The sequence below is a fragment of the Chiroxiphia lanceolata genome, chromosome 11 (assembly GCF_009829145.1).
Source record: "Chiroxiphia lanceolata isolate bChiLan1 chromosome 11, bChiLan1.pri, whole genome shotgun sequence".
NCBI classification, from domain to species: domain Eukaryota; kingdom Metazoa; phylum Chordata; class Aves; order Passeriformes; family Pipridae; genus Chiroxiphia; species Chiroxiphia lanceolata.
Genome location: NC_045647.1, coordinates 14697607 through 14723142, shown reverse-complemented (window position 1 = coordinate 14723142; position 25536 = coordinate 14697607). Strand labels below are relative to the sequence as shown.

Here is a 25536-nt window from a genome sequence, read left to right as displayed (position 1 = left end):
GCCTGTGGGTTGGTTAGTAGTCATTAGTGTGTGATGGTGTTCCCCAGTTTATGAGTGAAGTCAAGATTTCTCAATGCTGAACTTGAAATTATGAAAATGACCTCTTTACTGGAGAGTGCTGGGGAGGGTCACAGCTGAAGGGGGATATGCTCTGAGATTAGGGATCACAGTCACAGAAGTCTTGGCTGGAAGAGACTTTGCAAGACTTTTAACTTGCTTCTTGAGTGAGGACTCGTGCAAACACTAGATCAGATCCATCATCAACAGAAAACTTCTCCTTCATGTGAAAATGCAGAGTCTTTAACAATGTGTTTGGGAAAGCTCTGGCTCAAGGCAGGTGAACAAAACACTATAATTCTTTTCCTCAGTTTCTTTGCCCTGTGTCTCAGCTGTCAGGGATAAGTCTGGTATGTGGGACACGGTCCTAGACTAGGACCAGCCAGCATGTTGCAGAAGATGTGTATGTTGGTGAACTAGGCTTGGGGTGGGTAATGTCAAAGCTGAGCTCGGTTTCTCCCCGTGGCAGACACTGCCTATGCCAAGAACAAAGTGAATGACAAGTGGTACTACTTCGATGACAGCAGCGTATCGGTGGCTTCAGAAGACCAAATAGTGGTGAGTATTTGGCCCGAGGCCATTCTGAGTTTGTGCTGAAAGTGTGGTTCCCTGCTTTGGGTGTGACATTTCAGGCCGAGCCGTGCGGATGGTTTCAGATGGGTTTTCTTTCTGTTTGGTAGACAAAAGCTGCATATGTGCTGTTTTATCAGCGCCGAAACAATGAGGAACATAGTGCCCCATGTCCTCCCCAGGAAGAGTGTGACGGCATGGACACCAACTAAACATCACCTCCAGCCACCATGGTAGCAGTTCCTCTTCTAAAGCAATGCCTGAGGCATCTGAAAATTTTCCTTCCTTCTGTAGGGGTCAAGCAGAAGATGGAGCGCTGTAAGATTCAGTGCTGGGGGTTGCAGAGTAGCACTGGAGAGCCAGGAATAGGTGCTGACACTTGGGTATTTAGAGGCCAAAAATAATATATATTGGAGCTTCAATAAAGTTCTTTTTAAAATCTGGCTGAGCTGTGTGGCTAGAGGCAGGGGTTGGGGCTGTGGTTCTTGGTTGTAGTGGGGGTCTGAGCTGGAGGCCAGTCACAGCTGAGCCTCGCAGGGGCCCGGGGAGGAGTGTGGTGGGTACGATTCTGTGAATCGGCATTGGGGCTTCCTGCCAGCTCTGGTGTTGCTTTTGGGCCCTGCCTGTGTCAGGGAGGCTCCTGCACCCTTTCTGGAGCTCGATTCAGATCTTTCTACACCTGGCCTGTCTGCTGCAGTCTCTGCCATTGTACCTTGGTTCCCTGGCTAAGCAGCAAACATTTCTCTTGCTTCCATCCTTTTCACTGATGCATTTTACGCTCTTCAGGGCAGTTTTGACTCAGCCTTTTTCATGTGAACACTGAATCCTGTAATGTAGGAACCTTGGCCAGAAGTGACTCATACCTGCCCGTGGTGTGGCACATATGCAGGCTGATCTGCACAGAGAGGCAGGATACAGCTGCTCTGGCTCCTGTTCTTCTGCAGAGAAAATACCATCCATAACACTGATGATTTCTTGTCTTCTCCATCCATCTCCTACACCCCTCACTTCCGGGCTGCTCTGTAAAGCACTTTTCTGCCTCCGGCTTTTCTCCTATGGTTTGTGCTGTGACAGCATTTTTATCCTTTTTTGCTCGTTTATGTGGCTCCTTGGAGCTTTTTTCTCCAGCCAAGCTCAGCACTGTGTCACCTGTAAGTGTGACAGCCCAATGCAATGGATTGTGTGAGTTTTCAGCCTTTTCTCTTGCAACTTTGGTTTTTTTTGGACTGCTTTTTCAGCCTTCCTCCTCCTGCCTTGAGCACTGCCCTTTAGATCCCCACCTTTTCACCTTCTGTGGGGCTGCAGGTGTGACAGTCCTGTCCCAGCTCCTCTTTGCCTTTGCTGTTCAATGGTTCTGTTCTATCCTTTCGGCTCAAGTGGCAAATGCTCTTCCCTCTGTCCTCCTTTGCTGTCTGTGGTACTTGTAGGACTCAAGTCCAGCTTTCTTCTTGAATGTGGACTCCTGTGAGTTTCTCCTTGGTGAGACCTGGTCTTCCATGTGAAAAATGGGAAAAAATCTAGAGCTTTAGCCTGTGGTTTTTAGGGACAGATCTAGCTCAATGACAAACCAAACAGGAGGGTTTTTCTTTCTTGGAGAAGGGAGGGCTGCCTCTAGCCAGCATGCTACTGGTGTGATCCTCTGTGGAATTTCGCTTTTAAAACATTGAAATTTGAATTTTGAGATCACAATTGCTTAGTTGCTTCTGCTGTTCTGGTGGAGTTTTTTTGTTTTGTTTTGTTTTTTTGCAACTCTTAATATTGTATTTCTTTTTTTTTTTTCCTCATTACTGATGGGAGCATCCAAAAAGCAATTTTTAAGCTGTAGCACTGCACTGAAATTACTCTAATCAGCATTTTTTTGTTCGTTTTATCCTAAAAGTAAGTCATATGGGCATTCCAAAATAGGGAATAGAGGAAAGGGAGGGGAGTACAAGTCCTTTTTAAAAGAGAAATCAATCTGAAATAGCCTTTGTTCTCCTTCTCGCCTCCCTGCCTGTGCTGACACAGAAAAGCTCGTGGGGCTAAATCTGTGATGCTCAGATGCTGAACAGACTCTGTTGTACTGCAGAACAAGTGGCCCAGCTCTTGCTTTCTCTGCCTCTGAGCTGCTGGGCTTCAGCTGGTGTGTGTGTGCTGTAATACCAGACTGTTTTTTTAGACTAGCACTTTGTAAGTGGCTGGCTCTGTTGTACAAAGAGGAAAATTAAAGAGTGGTTTGCACTGAAACTGGATTTTGTTGTATTTTCAGCTTTCGTTATGTGGCCCAAGGCTGCTGGCTGTGGGGGTGCCTGGTGCTCCAGGAGTGATTTGGGCTGGGGAAGGGCGAGTCCTTGGGAACCTGTGAGGATTTTGGAGAAGATCAGCTCTTGAGGGCATTGCTCTGTCCAGCTGAGAGTTGTTTGCTCCAGGGTTGCCTTTTCTTGCCTGCAGTGCTGGGTTGTTGGTATCTGGTGCTCAGCAAAGCCTGTCCTTGCTTTTCTGAGGCACTGGGAAGCCTCAGCTATGGTTTCATCATCCTTCCTTTTCCTCTGCAGATCCCTGGGGGTTCTGATCTTCCTTCTGTCTCTTTTCTCTGTATATAGTATCGGGGCTGCTTGTGGCTGTACCACTGGGATAGTTTGGTGAGAACTGAAAACAGTCTCTGTCACAGTCCTGGCTCAGCCCCTGCTTTGAAGAGGATGTGCAGTTTCACCCTGAGAAAAATGCTCAGAATAAAGGGGAGGGGAAAAAAAAAAAAAAGAAAGCAACAGCCACAGAATATGAGAATATGGAAGAGCTTCTGTTGAAGCATTTGCCCAGGTTAGGACTGCTCTCCCTGGAGGTCTGAGGAGCTCCTGCAGATGAACAAGCCAGGAACAGTTGCTCCCTGTTTTCTACAGTGCAAGAAGATGGCCAGGCAGGCACTTAAAGCATTTCCTATCCCCACCTGCCCAGTAAAGAACAGAACAGGGATGGCAGGGAACAGCCAGGCACCCTTGCTCCCTGTCACCCTGCTGGGCATGGCAGGCTGGAGGGGCTGTGTGGGCACTCTGAGGTGCTTATAAATGGACTTGGGAAGGATTAAATTAGTGGGGAAGTTGTGTGTGTGTTTGCTGCCTCTGCATAGCAGTGCCATCTCTGGCTCTCTGCTGCCCAGAGGCCTCTGAGGAGCTGCTATTCCCAGGAACCAGAGCAGCAAGGAGGGGGCAGAAGGTGCCAGGATGCCCAGCAGGTTGCCTGGGCCAGGAGCAGGCACAGGGGACTGTGCAGTTCCAGGGAGCCTTCCAGGCTTGGATACCAGAGGAAGGTAGGTGAGCTGTCCTATGCTTTGCTGTGGGTATATGGTGAGTATCCCCCTCGTGCTTTTTTTCTCGTGAAAGCATCAAATCCTGATTATTTTAACAGGGAAAAAGAATGAGGGCAAGAACTGCTTTCAGAAGCTGAATCTTGATGCTACTTTTGAAGATGCAGTAGGTACTTTGTCACTAAGCCAAGTTCGAATTGCTTATGTGATGTCCTAATTGTTCAAAAGCAAAGGATAACTCGCTGTGCATTTATTTAAAAGGATAAAACAAGAAAAATAGGCACAACTTGTACTTTTTTACTCTCAGAAACCTTAACTCCAGCAAGCTTGCTCTTTGTGAACTTGAAATGTTAGGTCTTTTCTCCAGCATACATTTCCTAGGAAGAGAAACAGAACTCCAGCTCAAAACCCACATGGAGCCTCTGGATGAGATACAACACCCTCAGTCCTGGGGCTCAAATCAAAGTGAGGGCACTCTGCAGTTCTGAACATGATGGTTTTGTTTTATTCTCAGCCTTGCTAAAATACATTATATAGTTTTAAGTAACATTTCTTTTCAAATAACTTTCACGAGAAGAGACAAAAGCATATTCTCAAATTCAGAAGATGGAGGTCTGAAGTTCTTCCTTAAACATGCCTTCAAAGTGGAGGTCTTTTGCCATGAGCTCTTCTTCTACATCTTCTAAGGCCCACTGATGATCTGTCAGTTCTAAGGCTTCCCATTCCGTCTGCATTGGCAGTGAACAGAGGTAGAGAAGGGAAAGCAACACAGTATTAGACAAGAACTACACAAACTACACTTAAAAAACTGCAACAAATACCAAGTTCTACTAAAAACCTGGCAATCCTGTCAACTTGTTGAAATCAGTGTTTTATGCTTAATTAGATACTAGTTGATCAATAAAATGTGCATCACAGAAATTAGAAAAACTACATTATCTACTTCTTTTAAACCCTCTAATGTGGAACAGTCCAGTGCAGCTGTTTCTAGCAACAGCCAGTTCTGTTCTAGGGGGTTGAGTCCTTTGTACTTAGTTAATTCTTTAGTCTAGAGATGTTCAATAACAACAGTTAGAGGACAAAAATTTTGCAACCGGTCGCAGACTTGTGCACACTGCCTGCAAAATCATGTCATGTGATTAGTATGATTAGTATTTCTTGGCCAGAACATTTCTGCAATATGGGTTTTTCCCTTGTTCTGCTGGAGCATATTGTGGGTTCGGGTCCCTGCAGGGCTGAACAGCAGAAGAGCTGTGGATAGGCAGTACAGGAGGGAAGCAGAGGGATGTGAGCCAGGGGAATTCATGGTACTGGCTGGAATTGCACTTCAGTGCTGACAGTCAGTGACAGAACAGCCACTGCTCCAGCACAGCTGCAAACTGCAGCCACTCCCTTCCCTGGCTGAGCCTCTGGATGGGGGGTGTGGGATTTTTTAACCAGGAAAGACTGAAGACAAGAAACTATGGGCAGACCATCCCAACCTCCCAGGCAGCAAGTTGTGTGTGGCTAAACCTCTACTACAGTACAAAAATGGGAAACCAGGACTGTCCCTTCATGCACAAACTGGGGCTGTGAAAGGCAGAGGGAGTCTAACAAGCAATGCCTCTGGAGAGTGCTTAGGAGAACTCCAGCACACAGTCAACTCCTGACAGATTTTCTGCTGAGCTGACTTGCTTACTTATTTTCTTACACAAGTTCCATCAGGTGCCTGCTGGACTTCTGCTCAGTGGCACTAATAACTTTTGAGGAACCAGCTTCTGCTTTGGAGCTACACTTCAAGGTAAAAAAAAACCCTTCCTTTGCAAAAACAGAAGATAGCCCATGAATTCAGCTTTTGTACCAGGAATGACTGACTTATCAGGTTTACTTCAGGGTATTCAGGCTCTGCCAGACCTAGAGCAACTCCCACAGCCTTCATCAGCTGTCAGCTCTATTTTTAGGAACAGGAATTCAGAGCAATTCCCTTACTTGACGCAGGGAGAGGCTGAGTTACACACAGCCTGTGAGCCTGCAAGCTCACAGCAAACAGGAATGTGGATGGGAATACTGTACCTTAAATGCTTTGTTGGTATCTGCTGGCATGGCCATTGCTGCCCCTGTCATTTGTTCCTGCATCACCCTGGACTGATCTGCAGCTGCAGATGAGAAATGAGATTTCTGTGTCATTTAAACAGCATTTCCTGGAGCACAGTGCCAGCAGGCTGGTTTCTGACTGTAGATGAAAACATTGCAGAAACACCCAGAATGCGATACTACCGTGCCAGAAAGAGTTCTCACAAGACATCTTGTTCCCACCCCCTACATCTGAGCCAGATTTACATAAAACATGCAGAACAATTGAGGAAAATACGGTCTTCTATATTCCCAATACATATTTGTCCTGCCACACATCTACTATTAAGAAATCTTTGCTGTTTTCCTTAAAACTAATACTTGCTAGAAATAAAAGCAAGCCTGGGAGCAGAACTTTTGCACACTGTTTTGGTGGGAAGGAAAGCGTGGGTTAGACCAAGTTTCTGAGCCAATGGCTGGTGCAGGACATTTGGGTACTTGCTGCAGGTGATATCAAACCTGGCTTGGGAGAGTAACTTCACACAAGTGAAAGGCTTTCAAAGGCTTTTTGGCTGAAAACTTAGAAATCCTTCCCCAGCCTCCCTCAGAAGACATCCTGTGGAAGGAGAATCTAGTTCTTTCCCAGAAAGGACAGTGTCTTACCATTATCTTGGCCCAGGATAAGAGTATAAATGCTTCTGAGTCCAAACACATTCAAGAAGTACCAGGAAGCAGAGCTCACCCTGACAAATCAGAACAAGCAGGGTTGCTGTCAGTTCAAAGCTGGCTCCTGACCTCATTCCCGCAGCTCGTACAGACCATTCAAGGGTTATTATTAACACATTCAACATTTTCCAAGTGGGAATTCCACCTTGCTGGCTGAGGACAGGCTTACCAGGATGCATCCAAAGTGAGCAGTTCAATTCCCTGCTGCAACATTGGCTTAAAACGCAGTGTCAGAGGAAATGGGACCTTTGCTGCAGGATGAAGAAAAGAAGCCCCGTTTCACAAAGTGACACTGCAAAGCACATGGTATCTTTTATTACATCTTATCTGCTCTGAATGCAACGTGTACAATAACAAGTTAACTTGTATGTTTGAAAAAGCTGCAGTTCTGTATTCATTTCAATATGAAGTGTTTTTTGAAACTTAGAAACTTTTGAAACTTAGATGACCCAACCCTCACAGGTATTGCTTCATGACTGTGAAGGCGAACATCTTCTGTTAAAGAAACAGTTATCACATAAACAGTATAGAAAAAAACCCAGAACTGTGAATTTAAGGAAGTATTTTTGATGTGTGCACCCTGCATTACACAGTAACCAGCTCCCTAGACAGGTTCAGAGAAAAATCAACCTGAATTTTAGGCAGTTTTAATAAAATTAATACTGGGTTTGCAACTACAGTTGTTCTAAGTACATGAGCTATCTTCATGACCATGGCCAAAACTCTGAGAGCAGTTTCCCCTCCTTTGCAATGGGACAAGCAAGTCCGTGGAGTGAAGAGCAGCAGTGCCACAAGCCAAATTCAGGCTGCTTCCAACTGACAGCTTTCAGGTAGAGCAAATCTCTGATGCAGCCCAGACCCTCAAGGTCAGAAACACAGCCAAACCCATGTTATTCCAGACACTTACTTGTGACAAATCCTGAAAATGTCATGTTGATCCAACCCCCGATGAGGATCATAGGCAGAACATTGGTTACATTCCCTTTCATCATATCTGTCAGCATGGTAGGATCTGCAAATCACAGTCTCAATGTGAAGTAGCAGTGTATCACAATAAAGGGAAACATGACATTAATTGTCAGCTACTTTAATTAAGAAACTGCATGAGAGAAAAAACAGTCCTATCCCAATAACTTTATTTTCCACTGTTGAAAATTATTTGCAAAATGAGATGTGCAGCCAGCGTGGTACTGGCTGCTGCCAAAGGGGTCTTGTGTTCTGTGCTGTGTTTGATCCCATCCCTTGCCCCAGATTGCAGAACTTGCTTGACCCCTCTGTGAGATGATTTGGGTAGAAAAAGGACAATTAACTACCCAGCTGTTTTGCTGCTGTGGACACATAAGTTAAATCAGTTTAGAGAAGATCCTGCAAGAGCTGGTGCAAAACACTAACAAATGGACACAAGTGAGAGCAGGAATTCCCACTTCTGGCAACACGGAGGTGGTTGTGCTCTTGTGAGACACTGCAAGCAGCTGGAGGTTGGAGTTAAGCAAAATGAAGTGACCTAATGTGTTGCTACCCAAGAGAGGGATCTTGCTCCCCCTGTCCAGTACAGAGCTGAACAGTCCCACCCCCCCCCCCCTCACACTCCCTGAGCTCCCTGCAAAGCTGGTTCACCTTTTTCCCTTGGCACAAAGTGACAGGCTTTTCTGCCTGGCTGCAGTTATGGTACCTTAACATACCTGTCATTGGTGAAGGAGGCACTACCTTTCTTTTCGTTTTCTTAAAAAATCCATCCTCTGGGTTATTAAAAAAATATTTCCGGGACAGGAAAGACTGAAAACAGAAAGAGCCAATGCCAACACCATGAGAAATGAAAGGACAAAAGCATTATTTCTTGCTCAGACATGCAGACATCTTATGAGCTCTTTCACAGCACATCCTTCTTTCCTGGAGAGGTACTTCATTGCCCATGTGCTCTAAAGCTCCTCACTTTGCCCTGCATCCAGAGTATCAGCTCTCTGAAATTCTTATAATAATCCTAAGAAGTCTCCGAAGAAGAGTCAATGTTAAATTAAAGAGCTTTTAGCGCTTTGTGCAAATTCTTTGTGCTGGTTCAGCCCCAGTACCAGTACATGGGATACGTTCACCCCCCCAGCTGACCTCTGGACTTCACAAAATTACATATTTGTGAGCAACAGAGCCAACACGAGCGACAGATTTTTAGTTCAGCAAACACTGCAGCTGACATTGTACGACCACCTCGTTATCCCAAGCTTGTATTACATCCCTGTGCTTGCTGGCAGGTATTAAACACGACAGGTCAGGGGCAGAGACCTCATTTCAGCACGCAGTTAAAACGTGCAGCTAAAACACCGAGCAGCGTCAACAGACATTAATATCAGGGAGAAGGATTCCCGGGACACTGCCCGGGACAGGGGACACCCGGCAGTGTCCGACCCCGGGCCGCTGTGGGAGCTCCCGGTGCCCGAGGCTGCTCCGCCCGCGGCCCTGCCCCGACACACTCCGCGCTCTGTGCTCCCTCCACAGCCATCCTCTTCGTAAAACCTCACCCACGCAGCTCCGTACCTGCTTTGGAATGTATTTTCCATTTTCCCGAAGGACTCTGCTCCGGATCAGGACTTGGCTGGAAGAGAGACAGGCGGCGTTAGCAGGGGCAGGGCCGGGGGGCCCGGGGGTCGGGCGGGAGTGAGGGCGGCCCTGACCTGTCGGACACCTGCTCCTGCGTGAGGCGCTTGTCGCTCTGCAGCAGGATGGACACGTAGTGCCGGATCATGCCCACGAAGAAGGTGATGAAGACGATGGGCAGCACCACCCACAGCCGGATGTTGGAGTCCAGCAACAGCTCGGGCTCGCTCATCGCGGCGGTGCCGCCCCGGGCCCGGCTCCGGCCCCGGCCCCGCCGCAGGCCCCGCTGCCGCTTCCCTTTCCGGGCCCGGCCCTTCCGCCACCGCCGGAACGGGAAAGGAGAGGGCGGAGCGGGCGGGAAACTCGAGCGGGAGCGGCGGGAACTGCGTGAGGGGAGAGCGGAGGGACCCGCCCGCCCTGAGGTGAGGGGAGGGAAGGGGAGGCAAGGGGAGGCGCGGCGGGGTGGACTCGGCTCGGGTGAGCTGAGCTGAGGTGAAATGGCTGCCGCGGGCACTGCCGAGCCTTTGGGAGCAGGTGCGATGGAGAGAGGCTTCCCTTCTGTGGGCTGACAGGGTGCGCTTCGCGTCCAGAGCAAAGTCACAGAATTGTCACGGTTGGAAGGGACGTCTGGGTGTCACGCAGTCCAACCCCCCTGCCCAGGCAGGGTCACCTGGAGCGGGTGGCGCAGGAGTGCATCCAGGTGGGTGTGGAGTCTCTCTCTCTGGAGACATTCCACACCCTCCCTGGGCAGCCTGTTCCCGTACTTTGCCACCCTGAATGGAAAGAAGTCCTTCCTTAAGTGGAGGTGAAACTTCTGTTTTAGTTTATGGCCATTGCTCCTCGTGCTGTCCCTGGGCACCACCCAAAAAAGTCTGGCACCATCGCCTGGGCACCTGCCTTTGAGGCATTTATATTCTTAGAACAGCCACAAAATGCTTACTGCATTTTTGGTTTTGAAGTTTTACAGTTCCACACTGATATTTTATGTAACTCATTTTACTATTGTCCGCCGAACAGTTGAAAGTTAGTGTGAGGTGATCGCACATCTTTTTTTAACACCCTTTGACTTTTAAAGGTAAGTCAAGATTTAATTTTTCTTTTTAATCACTGACACCCCCCAGAAGAGGGCAGGTCGGATGGAGGTTTGTGCTGACAGAACTCATTTGTCATGGTGTATTGGGTTGGGAACATGAGCAGGGGCAGTTAATGAGATTGGGCTCATAAACACTCACCTGTGAATCCTTTATTGCTTTGTCCAGGCACGGGGAGAGGATCACGAGTTTGGGTCAGTGTGTATGATCTGAGACCTCATAGCTGCTCTCTTTAACTTGCCATTTACTTTGCTTGGTGTATGAGTGGAAAGCCAAGCTCTGTTTTCTAAGAAACTGAATTTTAGAAAAAAGTGATGTATTAAGCAGTTTAAATATGACAAGCTGTGAAATTTCAAACTGTACAGCAGAAGAGTGTGTGTGATACTGGTTACCCAGGCAGTCTGTCTTTCTTTGAACACTTTCAGTCTCTGGAACATTCTCTTTCACTATTCACTAATACATCCCTGATTTGCTTAAAAAAACATGAACTAAAAACTTGTATCTTTTCTGCCTTTTTACAGGCAGCAACAAAGGTTTTGTTACCATGGTTTCAAAAAGGAAATTGTCAAAAGGTGAAGCTTCTGAAGAGAGCTGCAAGACAGACTTGGCAAGTAGGTGTCGTGTATAATCTTACAGGGGTAGAAACCCCTTGTTAGAGGCAATGACTCCTGAGCAGGGAGAAGGCCAAAATGGCAATTTTGATATTGCTGATTGCTGATGACACTGTTGATTTTTTAATATATGTCTTGTTTTCACAGAAACAAAGAAGTCACGGATTTATGATAAGGAAAATGTCTCTGCCCACTTCGGAGTGGAGGGTGAAGGAGTCTTTGAAGAGCTCCTTAGAACATCAGGAATTGTGCTGAAAGCTGGGGAGGGACAGAATGAAATAGGTAGGAGTTTAACACTTGCTCTTTCTGCTTGTAGCTGAAAACCTGCAAAGATGTCTGGTATAAAGAAAAGATGTGTTTTACTTGCAGAGTAAAAATGCTTAAGCCAGCTCGTTCCAAAATTCAAGCAAAACTTCATCTGGCCTCTTATTTGTTATGTACCTCTTATTCCTGCTGAATTCAGTGCATCACCTAACCCCCTTATACCAGTTTTTTGGGGTGTATACATGCTAAGTCTAAGGACTTCTGGAAGATTATTGGAGTATGGAAAAAGATTAGACTGCATCTGTGATTACAGTGTTGAATTACAGAGGCAGGAACTCTAAAACGGGAAAACAGACATGTCATTGTTGCCTTTCAGCTCAGACAAGGCTTTCAGGAATTCTTGTGCTAAGCCTTTTCAATGCTGTCAGCTACTCTCAGCCCTGACTGGAGAAAGCACAAATGGTGATTCCACTCAGGCTTTTGCTAACTGGACTTCTCAAATAGACCAAATACAGAAGTGTTGGCAGATGGGCTTGAGAGCTTGTATTTGGTGTAGCTGTTGTTGTGATGTTCTGTGGGTAAAATGTATCAGGTTCTTTATTTTCTTTTTAAACTTTCTCCATAGCTGTCGATCAAATGGCTTTCCAGAAGAAGCTCTGCCTGGCCCTGGAGAAGCACCCTACTTACCCAGCTGTAAGTAACTTTGGCAGGAACCCCCTTTAAAACTGTTTGCTGAGTAGCAAAAAATGCAAATGCAGCTGCCTGTCCAGACAAAACTGTGCAACACAGGAGCTTATCTTGGATTTCTGTGGTCCAGATTTTCCACAGAAATCTGATTTTCTCTCAATGTCACTGTTCCAGCTTTTTGGTCCTGTTGTCCTTCTGCTGCTTCTGTTTCTTCTCAGCTGCTATATCTGAATAGTCAGAAAAAGATGACCATCCTGTGCCTCTGTTATTACAGCCTTGATGTGTGTTCTGGTCATAGTTTACCAGCTGAACACAGAGCCATTCATTCACTCCCTCCTCCCACAGTGGGATGGGGGAGAGAATTGAGGGGGGGGAATTTGGAAGTTGAGATAAAGGCAGTTTAATAGAACAGAAATGGAATAGAGAATAGTAATGATGGCAGTGATAATGATAAAAAATTAGAATATACAAAACAATTAATGCCCAGTGCAGTTGCTCACCACCTGCTGACCAATACCCAGCCAGTTCCCAAGCAGTGGCCCCATCCAGCTTTCCCACAGTTCATACACTGAGCATGGTGCCACATGGTCTGGAATATCCCTTGGGCCGTTTGGGATCAGCTGTCCTGGCTGTGACCTCTCCCAGTTTTTTGTGCCCCCAAACCTCCTCACTGCTGGGGTGAGGAGCTGAAAAGTGCCTGACTCTGTGCAGGCCCTGCTCAGCAACAACTAAAATATCAGTGGGTTATCAACACTGTTCTCATCCTAAATACAAAACACAGCACTGTGCCAGCCACTAGGAAGAAAATTAACTCTGTCCCAGCTGAAACCAGGACAATACTCCAAGACTGCCTTTGCACGATTCTAAGGGAAAGTTCTGCATTTCCACCACTATACCCTATCAGAATAATTAATTGGCAGTATTAGTCAACAGATAAAGTCTCTCACGGGAGGAAAATCACTTGCTTAACTTTGTGGTGGAGGCTGTGTTTGGTTTTGTGTTGGGTGGGAGCTGGCAGCACTACAACTGCCACGTTGTGGTGCTCCTCTGCAGTCAGCAAGCCCAGTGTGAAAGTCTGGGGGCCAATGAGTGAACTGCGAACGTTTTTTGGGTGCAGGTCTTGTCATATTAAATGTTATTGTCTCAGCTGAATAGGAAGAAAGGCAAAGCCTTTTTAAATCAAGGTAAAATGCGAGACACATGTTTTGGAGTTATTTTGCAGAACAATCAGTGTTTCCTTTTGGACATGGTCTAGACTAGAGTTCATTTATTATCCATCATTCCTTCCATCACAGTTTCTGTCTGTCTGCAGTTCCTTGCCTTACCTCTTCCCTGTGTTCAGTATCTTCTTGCAAAATGCTTCCTAAAGGACAGCAGCTGAGCAGGGCATCTCTTCAGGCTGGATAACTTCCCTCTGCTTTGCAGGTTGTGAAGCAGTTTATCAGTGGCTTGGAATCTCACATCAAGGACAGGAACCAGTTCAAGAACTGTCTTTTGCCGTGCGCTCCCATACGGACTGAGGGGTCGAGGTAGAGAAGATGTATTTTGCCTTCCCCTTTAGTCAGAGCTTAATTGTTAAATGTCCTGTTAAATGCTCCAGTCAAATGTCCTGTAACGCTGAGCAGAGTGGAGGGAAGGGCCATAGCTCCAGCTCATACACTACAAGGAGTGGCTGGTGTAGTGCACTGCTGTTCAGTAGCAGTGAGCTTGAAGTGGCAAGTCACAGAGTTTGCTCTCTGCCCATGGCACATATTGGCCTCCATGGCATTTTATGGCAAGAACCACATAGTGGAGGGAAAAAAAAATTGGCAGAGCTGGTGAAGATCATTTCCTTTTTGAGATTTTTTTTTCCAGGAGATAGAACTGAACCACACAGACTTTTGCATTTCCAACTCACACTACTCTCGTAGAGAGTGAGCTGGTTCAGAGCTGAAGTGCAGTTTTAAAACTGTGGTTACCACATGTTACTGTAAGTCATCACATGTGGTTTTCCAAAAAAACGGTCATGGAAAGAGTTACAGCCTGTTCTCCTGACATGTTTTTGTTACAAGTGTGGTGGAATCTTTCATCTTGCAGGAATCTGGTGCACTCGTATTGTGAAAGCCTCATTAAACTGCTGCTTGGAATTAAGATCTTACAGGTAGGGGCACCTTAGTTTGCTCTTTACAATGGTGTTGATTGTAGGGATCCTTTTGCTTACGTAAATAAAGGATTAATAGAACTGTTTGTGAGGCAGGTGAGGCTGTGTCTGGAGTAGTGTCCAGTTTGTAGTTTCTTTAGGGACACAAAGATGCTCAGGTTCTGAGGCACATGGCGTACGAGCAGAGACAAGGGGAACTGGGTTTCTTCAGTCTTAAGAGAAGATTAAGGGAAATTTTGTGGTCTTCAAATATCTGATTGCATGGTGTAGGGAACCACGCAGACAGGCTCTTCTCAAAGGTGAACAGGGGCAGAATGAGATATGATGGCTCAGATCAACCACAGGAAATTCTAATAGGATGTTACCACTTCCACTGTGGACAATGTTGGGGTTTTTTTTAAGTGGTAGAACAGGTAGGCTAGAGAGGTGACTGCAACTCCATTATTGGAGGAATTTGAATCTTAAAAGTGTTTAAAAATGGGCAAGACACCGAGCAACCTGCTGGCAAGAACAAATTGTTAAGCTGTATACAGATTGCAAAGAGATGTGTATGGAGTTGAAGATGACAGATGTCTCACCAAGGCATGGGAAACCTGAGTGCAGCTGTGGATTTCAATCCTCTTATAATTAAAATGTTTTAAAAGTTCTTATCTTAAATACAGTTTTAGAATTGCATTTGGGCCAGGATTAAAGGGGCAAAGAATTAGAGCTGCAAAGGAAATGACAAAAGCATGTGGGCACTGTTTACAAACTTATCTAAAGCTGATGTTTTAGTTTCCTAAAATAAACAGTTTTTCACTGTGTGGTGAAAAACAGCTCAGCTGAGTCTGAGAAAGAGAGGTTGGCCCAGAGGAATTGTACATCCTACCTGTATGCTCTGATTCTGTTGGATTAAGTGGATAGTTTATACCACTCTTGACATTGGTGGTTTTCACTTTTCAGGCTGTTTGCCTCCTTTCTGGCATTAGGCAAGAGATTTCTTTATGCAGGAAATACTTTTATTGGTCTTTTGGAGTATTTTATTCTCTGTTTCATCTTTTGTGAAAGTTCAGTTTGGAGGCAATGCCACAGCACAACCAGTAAATCATCCTAACACTGTCTTTTTCCCTTTCTTTTAGCCTGCTGTCATAACACTGTTGTTGGAGAAGATCCCTGAATTCTTTTTTGACGTGTGAGTATAAACTGGCCTCTCTCTGCCTTGAAATTAAATTTCTTTTGGACAATCACCAGCTGTTTGACTTTAACTGTTACTTCAAATTTACCTGAATGACTGTTTGCACTTCTGTGGTTTTTTTCTTCATACGTGTGTAAAATTATATGTGAGGCACCATGACTCCAAATTTGTGAGTGCATAAAGCAGAAGACAAATTTCCAGAAGCACCACAGGCACACCTCGTGATTGACTGTGGGTTTTGTGGCTACTGACATAAGCTTGGGAATTATTTCAGCAGAGAGACTGTGGAGTGTCTTGTTATTCAAAGAAAAGATGAAGAGTTTTAGGAGGCTGTGAGATGCAAACAGACTTCCTTTTAAAAGTGCAGATTGTGTTCAAACAAAGAAAATTGAAGAAACATCTGTTTGATTTTTGAACATAGGGCATCATAGCAGAGTGGGAGATCTTGAGGCACAATACAGGCAAGACTTGAACACTTAAACTCTTCTCCCATTGTCCTGGATGCTCACTATGGAGTCAGTGGGCAGAAAGGGGCAGAAAGAAGCTGAGACTGTTCCTGACACAGTATTTGCTCCAGTGCTGAGTATCAAGCAGGATAAGCTACACAGAGGTTGAGTCCAAGAAATTGTCTCATAATGAAATCTTGTTTGAGGAAGGTTTAACACAGACAGTCACAGGGACTAAACTGTTTTCACCTAAGAACTCTAAAGGGTGTTGGATAAGCTGTTATTAATTGCGCTGAGAACCCTTTGGGAATTCTTAAAAATGGATGTTGTTACACTTGTCTCCTGTCAAACTGTAAGAAGAGTTTTCACTATGTATTAATGACCAATTAAAAATGGAGTTAGTTGCTCTTGCTGACCAGCAGCAAAGCTTTTGAGTCTGCAGGTCTGACTAATCTGTGCCATTTTCTGCTGGTTTAGCGTGGGCACCTTCGGAACAAATTTCCCCCGGCTCATTGTCAATCAGTTCAAATGGCTTGACAGGCTTCTTGACAGCCAGGTGGGTACCAATGGTGTAATCACATGTATGGTTTTTCCAAACAACTTCTGGAATGCCTGTCACATGGGATTAGATCAGTTTTTATGCTGTGAGAGCTGATATTGTTTTTATATTCACATGCTGAAGCAGAGATTTATTTTTTTTCTCTTTTGTTATGATTGCCTTCAGTGACTTCTGAACATCCCCTTTTACTATTTCTCTTCTTTCTTTGCTTTAAGTCTTTTACATCAATTTCTATCTGTATATATATTCACACAGGTGATCCTGTTTTAAAGCTGTTGCTGGCAGGAAGTTACAGTCTCCTCTTGTTTAATTTTAACAAGATACTGGATACTCGCAAACATTTGGGGGTGGTTCTTTTCATTCTTTCCCTAAGTCAGTGAGGTTTACTTTGGACTAGAGGGCTGTTACTGGAGAGTCCCAGAATTAAGTGAATCAGGAAATTGTACTAAACATTGGGAATCTTGCTGTTGTGTTTCCCAGTTTCCTTTGCTCCCCGACATCATTATATCCTACCTGTAAAATACCATTGTTCCACAAAAGTCTGTGCTGTGCTTCATGACTTCAGCGGGATGATGAGTTAAGGGACAGTTGGCACAAATCCAGGCAGGTGTTGGACTGAGTGACCTTATGTGCAGAATGTTGTTGTAGTGCTGATGAACTGCTTGCTCATGTTGAGATTGGTGCCTTTCACCTGCTCTTGTCTGCAGGATCTCATCAAGAAGTTAATGCAGATGATCAGTGTCTCTCCAGTACCAATCCAGCATGATATCATCACCAGTTTACCTGAGATCCTGGAGGATTCCCAGCAAAGTGAGGTTGCCAGAGAGCTCAGGTACAGATGATTTTGGTTGGTTGTTTTTTCCCCTTGCACTCAGCAGAAAAGCACAAGGTTCATTAATACAGGTTGCTCTGGGACTGACTGAAGTATTAGGACAGCAGTCTGTTCCTGTTAACATTTGGGGACACCTAGCACTGGCTTGGGACATTTCATTTGTGCAGTTATGCTCTTAAAGAGACCATAGACAATGCAGCAAAAGACACTGTATTCAGAGAATGTTCCAAAACTGCTTTTATCTAAACAGTTGTTAAACTCTTGGCTACCTGGATACAGCACAGGTAGAATCCAGTTAAGTACTCACTGCTTTTGCTGGATCAGTCTGTGATCAGTCACTTGGATATTAAAGCTTCTGACTTGTCTTGGATTCTGCTGTAGTAAGGACCAACACTGTTTTTATTAATTAAAAAAAACCAACCCAACCCACTTTTTCAATTCAAAAAACCACCCAAACACAGAAAATGTGTGCATGAAGCAGAACTTTCTATCTGTTTTATGTACTTTTCTCAAGCATATTTAATACCCCAAAGAACTGGAGAACCTAACACCAATAGTTATCATTCCAGGGACCACTGCCTTAGGCTAGCCCTTAGGTCTGTCTTTTTTAATAGTGTATTTGTTTTACACAATAATTTTAGTAGTCTTAGTGTTTCTAATTCTTATTATTACACAGATAAAGTAGAACTTCTTTCTAGAAAAAGTTTAAAAGAAACTGAGATGCCGGCCAAAAATGATTAGATGAATTTTGGGAAATCCTTGAGGCGATTAAACACAGGTGCATTCCCTGCATGAGGAGTAATAATTTAGGGAACAAGTTTTCCATAATGCCAGGGACACATGCTGTTGGCAGTTCCAGAGCTTTTTTTTTGCAGTGACCACAAAAACTACTTGACTTTGTTAAGAGGACCATTTGTTTTCTTTTCCATGTTATCAGTGGCTTACTAAAGCAGGGCAGACGGCTGACAGTTCCAATCCTGGACGCCCTTTCTCGTCTGGATCTTGATGCAGGACTTCTGGCTGAGGTAAGAGCTTTTCCTGAGCAGCTCAGCAGACCCCAGCCCCTGCTTAGAAACATGAGAGCTGCAGCTGTTTGGTCATTCAGAGTACTTTGCTAAATCTGACTCCTGTGGGCCTTCAAAAGTCCCAAGCTCCTGAGGTTGGAAAGAGGTCAGAAAGTAACATGTATGAGTGCTTCAGTGAAGAGCAGAGTGAAGTTTTCTGTGCATTCAGAAATTTCAAACACAGCTGTTTTAGCAAATGCAAAAGCACTTGTCCTGCTGCAGTAAATTTTTACTGCCTGTCTCAAACCTGCTTATTGTCAATAATTCATCACTTTGAAGTGCAGTGACCAGACTAGACTGTTATATTCTAAGTAAAGGCAGATTGGTGTTTAAATAATTAAGTTTTCTCTGCAGAATGCTGATAAAGGAGAAGAGATGATGATGTGCCTTGTGCCTTTTGGACATGCTGCTTTGTTGCACTTCTTGGAGTTGGGCTTCTCATGAATAAAAGTAAAATTGGTTCATTTGAATGCATTAAACAGTGTTTTACATAGTCCCAAAAGGCTGATGCTACATAACAGGCTGCTCGTCTCCATGCTTTTCCCTTTTGAAAGGCAGTTAACAAATGATGGAGCCAAGCTCTTCTCAGGAGTGCCAAGTGAAGTGACAAGGGACAACGGCCACAAATGACAGCCTGGGAGGTTCAGGTTGGACATCTGGAAAAATGAATCAGGGTCTGCAGCACTGACAGAAATTACCAGAGAGGTGGCAGGGCCTGGGGAGGCTCCTCCATCCTTGGATATCTTCAAGAGTCAGGAAAACCAGAACAAGTCTGATGTGGTACTGACAATATTCCCACTCTGAGCAGAAGGCTGGACTATAACTCTCCAAAGATTCCTTCCCAGTAACATGACTATAACTATGTTTCTGTGAACCGTGGTTTTCCAGCTGATGGAGCGTTGCTCTCTCCTCAGGTGCGACAGTCTGCCATGGCCATTGTGCCTTCTGTAAAACTGGAAGATTTGCCTGTAGTGGTAAAATTCATCCTCCAAAATGTCAAGGCAGCAGATGCAGTGGAGGTACAGTATTTTTCTCATACTAAAGGGCCAGTCCGTGTTTTAACAGAGAGAATTTGCTTCATGCACAGAACTGTATGTTTTAATGGCTTCAAGTAAAATTTTAATATTGCCAAGAATCCGAGCCAGCCTTGCTGAACTACTGAATATAGGGTTTTTCATACATTGAGGAAGCCTCAGCCTAAGCCAGATGAGGTCTGTGATCTGCCCAAACCTTTCAGGGACACCCCTATGCAAACAGTGTCCCTGTGACATGCAAGCCGGTCTGTGCTGATACACTGCAATTCAACAACAGTCAGGTTGGTGAACTTGCATGCCCAGAATTCCTGTGGCTGTCTAATCAGCTGCTAAACAGGATAAAAGTAGTTCACAGCAGTATACAGCAGATATAAGTGGGAATTCCATGGAGTAACTCCTGAAAAGTCCTTTCCTGCTTTTCTGCATGCAGCTGCAACATTGTGAGTGAAGAGCAAATTTTTGCTGGTTCATTTTCTGAGTTTAAAAAAAGTAATTGAGCACAGGTCAATACTTACGAATCTTTACAAATGCTTGAGTTTTTCGATTTGTAATTTTAGAGTTATTCTTGGAAACTGTGTTTTCTTTTCCTCAGCTTTTTCTGTTCCTCCCTTATATGTCACAGTGATTTGTGCATGGATTTGTATTGTACAGGTGATTTCTGATCTTCGTAAGAACTTGGATCTGTCATCATGTGTTCTGCCCCTCCAGATCCTCAGTTCCCAGAAAAAGATTAAAAGCCAAGTCCAGGCCAGGTACTCGAATAGGTTTACATGATTCTCCAAGGGTAAGATGGAACAAGAAGACTTCAGCTCTCCCTTATCTGGTCTCTCTGGCACAATTGGCTACATACATGAGCCTAATTTATCTTGTGTATCTAAATAAGGGTGTCACCTTTATTCCTTCCTGCTTGGTACTGTTATAACATTTGTCAGTCCTTGCACAGCCAGCTTCCCCTGCCATGGATGTAGTTCTCTTTGAGCTACCTGCATCCACGTCTGCAGGGGGATAAGAAACTTCATTTATAATAACGTTGCTGCCAGTTAATCTGGTTTAAGTTCCCTCCAGTATATTTTCAGTTGATTCTCTGACCTCTGCTTCCACCCTCTTCTGAAACTCCCTGTTGTTGCCAGAGCATTCCCTCTAGAGAATGGCTGCTTCAAGTAACTGCTGTGACTGCTGTGCTGCCTTGTTCCTTGTACTACAATATTTGCAGGGACTGAGTCTCCTTTCTGATCATTTGCAGTTCTTCCACGAGCCAAGTAACCACCAGCCAGAATTGTGTGAAGCTACTTTTTGATGTGATCAAGTTAGCTGTGAGATTTCAGAAGGATGTCTCTGAAGCATGGATTAAGGTAAAATACATGCTTCAGTCCTTGCTTCCTTATTTATTTGGACTCCTAGGTTGGGCCTGAGCCTTTCTTGTAATCAAATGTGATATTAGAAGACAAATGTTAGCCTTTCATTTTACTGATACAGATTTAATTCTGTTCCAAATTAGCAGTGACTTTTCAGGAGTCTGCTTTCTTCCTCAGTTACCAATTTCACAGTGTTTGCAAGAGGGCTGTGAGGCTTCTCTGTACAGACTCTTGAAGTGCAGGACAAACCTGATTCTACATGTTTAGGAGAGTGTTTTGGAAAAAATTGATATTTTTTTTTCTGTCTGCAAGAAAGGAAAACTATATACCCATATATTGAGACTGAGCTGTGTGAAGCCTTAAGGTGCTTGAAAATGTTCTGCTAGAAGTCAATATTGGCTGGTATTGGTCTAAATTTAATTTAAAATTGCACTTCAGTGTAAACTATGACACTGTTTCTTGTTCTCAGTCCTTCATTGCTCAGTACCTCAGTTCCTTTGTCAAGCCTGATGTTATTTGAGAATGTCCTTGTTCAAACTGAATTTGTGGCTTGTTTTTTGAATGCTTTCTGGGTTCTCTGGCAAGATTCAGTTTGCTGCCTTTGATAGGTGTCCTACTATAGAGAAGTCTATGAGCAGCGTGTCACAGACGTTGGTGTCTACCTCTTTTGGTTTGGTTTTGGAATATAGTGTTGTACTGTAGCATAACAGCTTTCTTGTTTGTTTTTTTCTTTTTCTCTCAGGCTATTGAGAACAGCACATCTGTGTCTGACCATAAGGTAATACTTCTCTGGGAGTACCCTCTTCTGCTGGTTTTCTCAAGGGCTTTCTTCATGTTTGTAGATGAAGAGATTGTTCTAGTCGGAGCAGAAACCGCCAGGGATGTTTCATGGATGGTTCTTTTGGTATTTGACTTGTTCCCAGTATAACAGCCATCCATTTTCTTTGTAACTCTTGGTTCATCCCTTCTAAATGTCAAGGGACAGAGTTACCCTGCTTTAGTTCTGTCCTGTTGAGTTAATAAGGTTTTTCTGCAGTTGCATCTGTCAGGACTTTCTGAGCCCTTGATATTCTTCTCAATTTTGACTTCAAGACTTGTAGTTGTCTGGACTGTTTAATCTTTTCAGCATAATGAATGGTGATTATTTCCTCTGAAAGGTTCTGGATCTGATAGTTTTGCTGCTGATCCATTCTACAAACACCAAGAACAGGAAGCAAACTGAGAAGGTATTGAGGAGCAAAATCCGCCTGGGCTGCATCCCAGAGCAGCTGATGCAGAACGCCTTCCAAAACCATTCAACGGTCAGTGCTGGTTCTGCTTTGGGACTCCCTCTTTTCTCTCTCAAAGATCTTGTCAGATGATGATTTAACCCTCTGCTGCATTATTTATACCTTTCCAGTTATTTACACTTACACCTGTTTTTTAATTTTTGGCCCAGATCAATGCCCTTTCGTAACTGTCACGTGGTTTTTTAGAGACAACCTTTTCTCAGCATTGGATGGACTTTTTATTGTGGTGCAGAATCTCTCAGCCTAAGAGACCTGATCTAGCCCAGGAGCTTCACTGTGTGTTCCAAGCCTGCTGTTGTCTCCCACAGTATTTTTAGAAGTTCATATGTTTACATGCACTGTTTTTCAACTGCAATGTTTTATAGGTCTAAATATATATATTTGCTGTATGTATGTATTACCATTACTGAAAAGGTTAATGAAAAAAGGACACAGTGTTGCTTGGGACTTACTTGGTGTCACCCATAAGTGATATGCTGCTGTGAGCTCTGCAGCTTTGCAGGTTGGCTTCTTGACCAATCTGTCACTCCTTTCTGTGGAGAAGGTTGGAGAAACACATTCTGGTGGGCCTTACCTGCTCTTGTTTCCCATTTCTGAATGGGGGCAGTTGGAAAAGGTGGGAAAGCTCCTACTAAACTGTGCAAAGCTTTTGGGATGGGCTGTAGCACATGCTTTCTTTGGAGAACTGAGTGTATTGTAAACAAGCAGCAATAGTCTTTCATGATGTCTGTATTTCAGGTTATCAAAGACTTCTTCCCTTCCATCCTGGCACTTGCCCAGGCGTTTCTGCACTCTGCACACCCAGCCATCGTCTCCTTTGGCAGCTGCATGTACAAACAAGCTTTTGCAGCCTTTGACTCTTACTGCCAGCAGGTAGAGTGTGATGGATGGCAGCTGTTTGCTGTGTTTGCACTTTCTTCTAGTGTATGACATGATCCTTTAGGGGGAGAGGATTTGGGGCAGTTGGAAGCCTTTGGGGAGAAGTCTGTGCCATGGAATAGGCCAGGAAGAAGGTGGGGAACAATCACAGCAACACTGGTAGCAAGTGGATCAAGCTGTGTACTCTGAACTAATCACAGATTAGACTTTTAGCTCTGAGTATGAGTTCCTTCACACTTGCTGACATCAGGAAATTTGGGGATTGAAGACAGCTCTGCAGAAGTTTTTTAATGTGTTTGCACTTTTTAGGCACAATATGTTTATAATTAAGACTATTTGCAGTGTTGTATCTGTATGAGTTATTACAGCAAAATTAAGAAATAGATAAAAATGGCAAGTGGGAAAAACCTGAGATGTGAAGACATACTGTGTCATCTGCCCCAAGTTAGTGAGTCTAGTAATACTTGGAGATCTTAAGAATTTCAAAGGAGTAGTAACAATTAGTGGCACAGGAAAGGCCCAGAGCCTCAAGACAGTAGGTGGGAGTGGGGAGAGATCCCTGTCCTGTAGTCAACTAAAGTAAGGCCATAAGAACCTTTTGCCAGTTTTGAATTACTGTTGATAAAGATTGTGAAGAGACTGGAACTGCTGAAGTTAGAAGTGTTGTCCACCTGGGTATGGTGCAGTGTTCTGTGTGCCTAAGAAAATAGGGGGGATTTTTGTCAGGAGATGTGCTGTAGCACAGAGCAGAAGCTGTGATAGTGTTCACAAACAGGCAGGCAAAAATTGGTGAGGAGCTGCTTTATGGAATCATGGGAGCTTTTAGAACTGAATAAAATTCAGGCTTGTGGAGAATGTGGATATTGAGAATTAAAGAGCAAACCAAGAAGGGCTTTAGAATAATATGACTGAGTTTCAGGATGACTGTCTGTACTTGAGCAACACATCACGTAGGAACAGAGCAATGCAGCCTTTTTTTTGTTGGTGTTTCACTCTGGTTCCTCTGGGGGCTTTTTCCTTAGGAGGTTGTGACTGCTCTGGTGACTCATGTGTGCAGTGGAAGTGAGACAGAGCTGGACATTTCCCTGGAGGTGCTCACGGACCTGGTGGTGCTGCACACGTCCCTGCTGATGCGCTACGCCGCCTTCGTGAAGGTACCTGTGTTTCTGGGGGCATTCTGGATTTCAGGGTCCTTACACCACTTTGCCTCAGGCCCAGAATAGGTCAGTACTGCTCTGAAACAGAGGTGTTGGAACAACTGGTACCTGTAAAAATGCCTGGAGAAATGGAGTGGTCAGAAGTGCAAGATGTCTGCTGTCAAAGTGTGAGCTGTAAGACAGGACTGTGTGATTTTTTTTGGCAGGGGAAATTGAGATGGACAATGCTTAAATTGCAGGCATGGAATGATGCCTGTGATGGAGGGAAAATGCTGTCTTTATTAGCATGAACTATTTCAAATACTTGGCAAAAACCTGCCCCCTTTGTGAAATGCCTGTTCTACCTATTGAAAACTGACAGTACTTTACCCAGTATTTGAATCCTAAGATAAACTCCTGGCAGGAGTGGGAAAAGACTTGTCCTAAAATTTAAAAGAAGAAACATGCAGATCTTAGCATGAATCATCTCCTCTAACAGCTATTTCTTAATCTTAAAACTGGGTGAATTTTATTGAGGGTTGCAAAACTGGTTATTTAATCCTGTCAAACTTGATGCCTCATTCCAAATCCTGCTTGAGGTTGGCCACTAGTAGAAGAAAAATAATGGCAATGAAAAACTCTGTCAGTGGTAGGAAAACTAGCTTGCCTCTGGAAACAGCTGGACTATTTTTCACTGAAGCACTGGAAGAGGAAATACCCTGAAGATGCCAGCCCAACAGAGAAAATTCAAACTTTAGATTGTTAACAACTTGACTGCTACAGGGCTTGTAATGGAGATACTAGTAAGAAATTCATAATGTTAGTTTTGTCAAATACTTTTAATCCTGTGACCAGACCTGTGATAGAAGATAAATAGCTGTGCTATTGTGCTGAGCACTCCTAAAGTGCTTATGGTAGCCAAGCTGTTCTTCCCATTCAGCCTCTGATAAAATGAACTGCCATAATTAAAGCCAGAACAATAGTTTGGCATTTATGTGTATTTAATTTGAATGTAGCTTTTTTGTGCACATGCAAAAATAGTAAAGTAGATAGTCTTCCCTGAGGTTGACAATTGATGTATTTTTGAGAATATGGAAAGGGATTCTTCATACATCTGAGCTCATTTGTGGCTTCTCCTACAGGCCATTCTGGACTCTACACAGAAACTGAATCCTTGCCAGATCCGAAAGCTCTTCTACATTCTCAGCACACTGGCATTCAGCCAGAGGCAAGAAGGCAGCTATATTCAGGTAAGCAGAGACACAACAGAAAGTTGTTCAGGCTGTGCATTGGTTCTTTTGCTAGATTAACTAAATAGTGGTCTCATCTATGAATAGTGATTGATGTCAGGATGTCCTTCGGCTTAAAATTCTCTTCTCTCTTAGTGGCTGCAAGCCAGCTCGCAGCTCCAGACTTTCCAGTGACTTATCACAGTGACTGTGCCTTGGATCTTTCCTGGAAAGATCCTCTTTACTTGCACATCTGAAAAAGGAAGAGTTGTTAGAAATGGTGGTGGAAGGGATGGCATCCTCAAATCTAACATCCCAGTCCAAGTGGGACTGTCACTCACATTATATCAGGATGGCTGATGCTTTGTCCAGCTCAGCCTTGAAGGCCTGTAAAAGTGTAAATTCAGCAGCCTCTTTCCCAAGCTCTGTTTCTCCATCACTTTCTGCATTCAGAAAGCAGACTTCAGCT

The 25536-nt window shown here is 44.3% G+C and overlaps 3 protein-coding genes across 3 annotated transcripts in view; 2 read left to right on the top strand and 1 right to left on the bottom strand.

Annotated features, from left to right (window-relative positions):
* Window positions 1-2853, top strand: part of USP4 (ubiquitin specific peptidase 4) — a 34595-nt gene extending 31742 nt beyond the window's left edge. Inside the window, exons 21-22 of the mRNA XM_032698834.1 lie at window positions 527-615; window positions 738-2853. Of these exons, the coding sequence (XP_032554725.1) occupies window positions 527-615; window positions 738-839 (191 nt within the window). The 3' untranslated portion in view covers window positions 840-2853. The remainder of the gene's footprint in view (window positions 1-526; window positions 616-737) is intronic.
* Window positions 2854-4392: 1539 nt separating this feature from the next.
* EMC3 (ER membrane protein complex subunit 3) lies at window positions 4393-9589 on the bottom strand. Its single transcript, XM_032699059.1, has 8 exons — window positions 9355-9589; window positions 9218-9275; window positions 8371-8464; window positions 7596-7700; window positions 6858-6939; window positions 6626-6705; window positions 5963-6045; window positions 4393-4638 (listed from the first exon to the last, which is right to left on the bottom strand). Exons 1-8 carry the CDS (start codon window positions 9507-9509, stop codon window positions 4510-4512), a joined length of 786 nt encoding a protein of 261 aa, XP_032554950.1. The 5' UTR covers window positions 9510-9589; the 3' UTR covers window positions 4393-4509.
* FANCD2 (FA complementation group D2) overlaps window positions 9555-25536 on the top strand; it is a 35921-nt gene continuing 19939 nt past the window's right edge. Inside the window, exons 1-18 of the mRNA XM_032699301.1 lie at window positions 9555-9699; window positions 10890-10979; window positions 11127-11261; window positions 11869-11936; window positions 13356-13459; window positions 14007-14070; window positions 15189-15241; window positions 16168-16246; window positions 16957-17081; window positions 18019-18106; window positions 19060-19164; window positions 19831-19931; window positions 20423-20531; window positions 21277-21312; window positions 21692-21835; window positions 22562-22696; window positions 23725-23856; window positions 24981-25088. Of these exons, the coding sequence (XP_032555192.1) occupies window positions 10913-10979; window positions 11127-11261; window positions 11869-11936; window positions 13356-13459; window positions 14007-14070; window positions 15189-15241; window positions 16168-16246; window positions 16957-17081; window positions 18019-18106; window positions 19060-19164; window positions 19831-19931; window positions 20423-20531; window positions 21277-21312; window positions 21692-21835; window positions 22562-22696; window positions 23725-23856; window positions 24981-25088 (1653 nt within the window). The 5' untranslated portion in view covers window positions 9555-9699; window positions 10890-10912. The remainder of the gene's footprint in view (window positions 9700-10889; window positions 10980-11126; window positions 11262-11868; window positions 11937-13355; window positions 13460-14006; window positions 14071-15188; window positions 15242-16167; window positions 16247-16956; window positions 17082-18018; window positions 18107-19059; window positions 19165-19830; window positions 19932-20422; window positions 20532-21276; window positions 21313-21691; window positions 21836-22561; window positions 22697-23724; window positions 23857-24980; window positions 25089-25536) is intronic.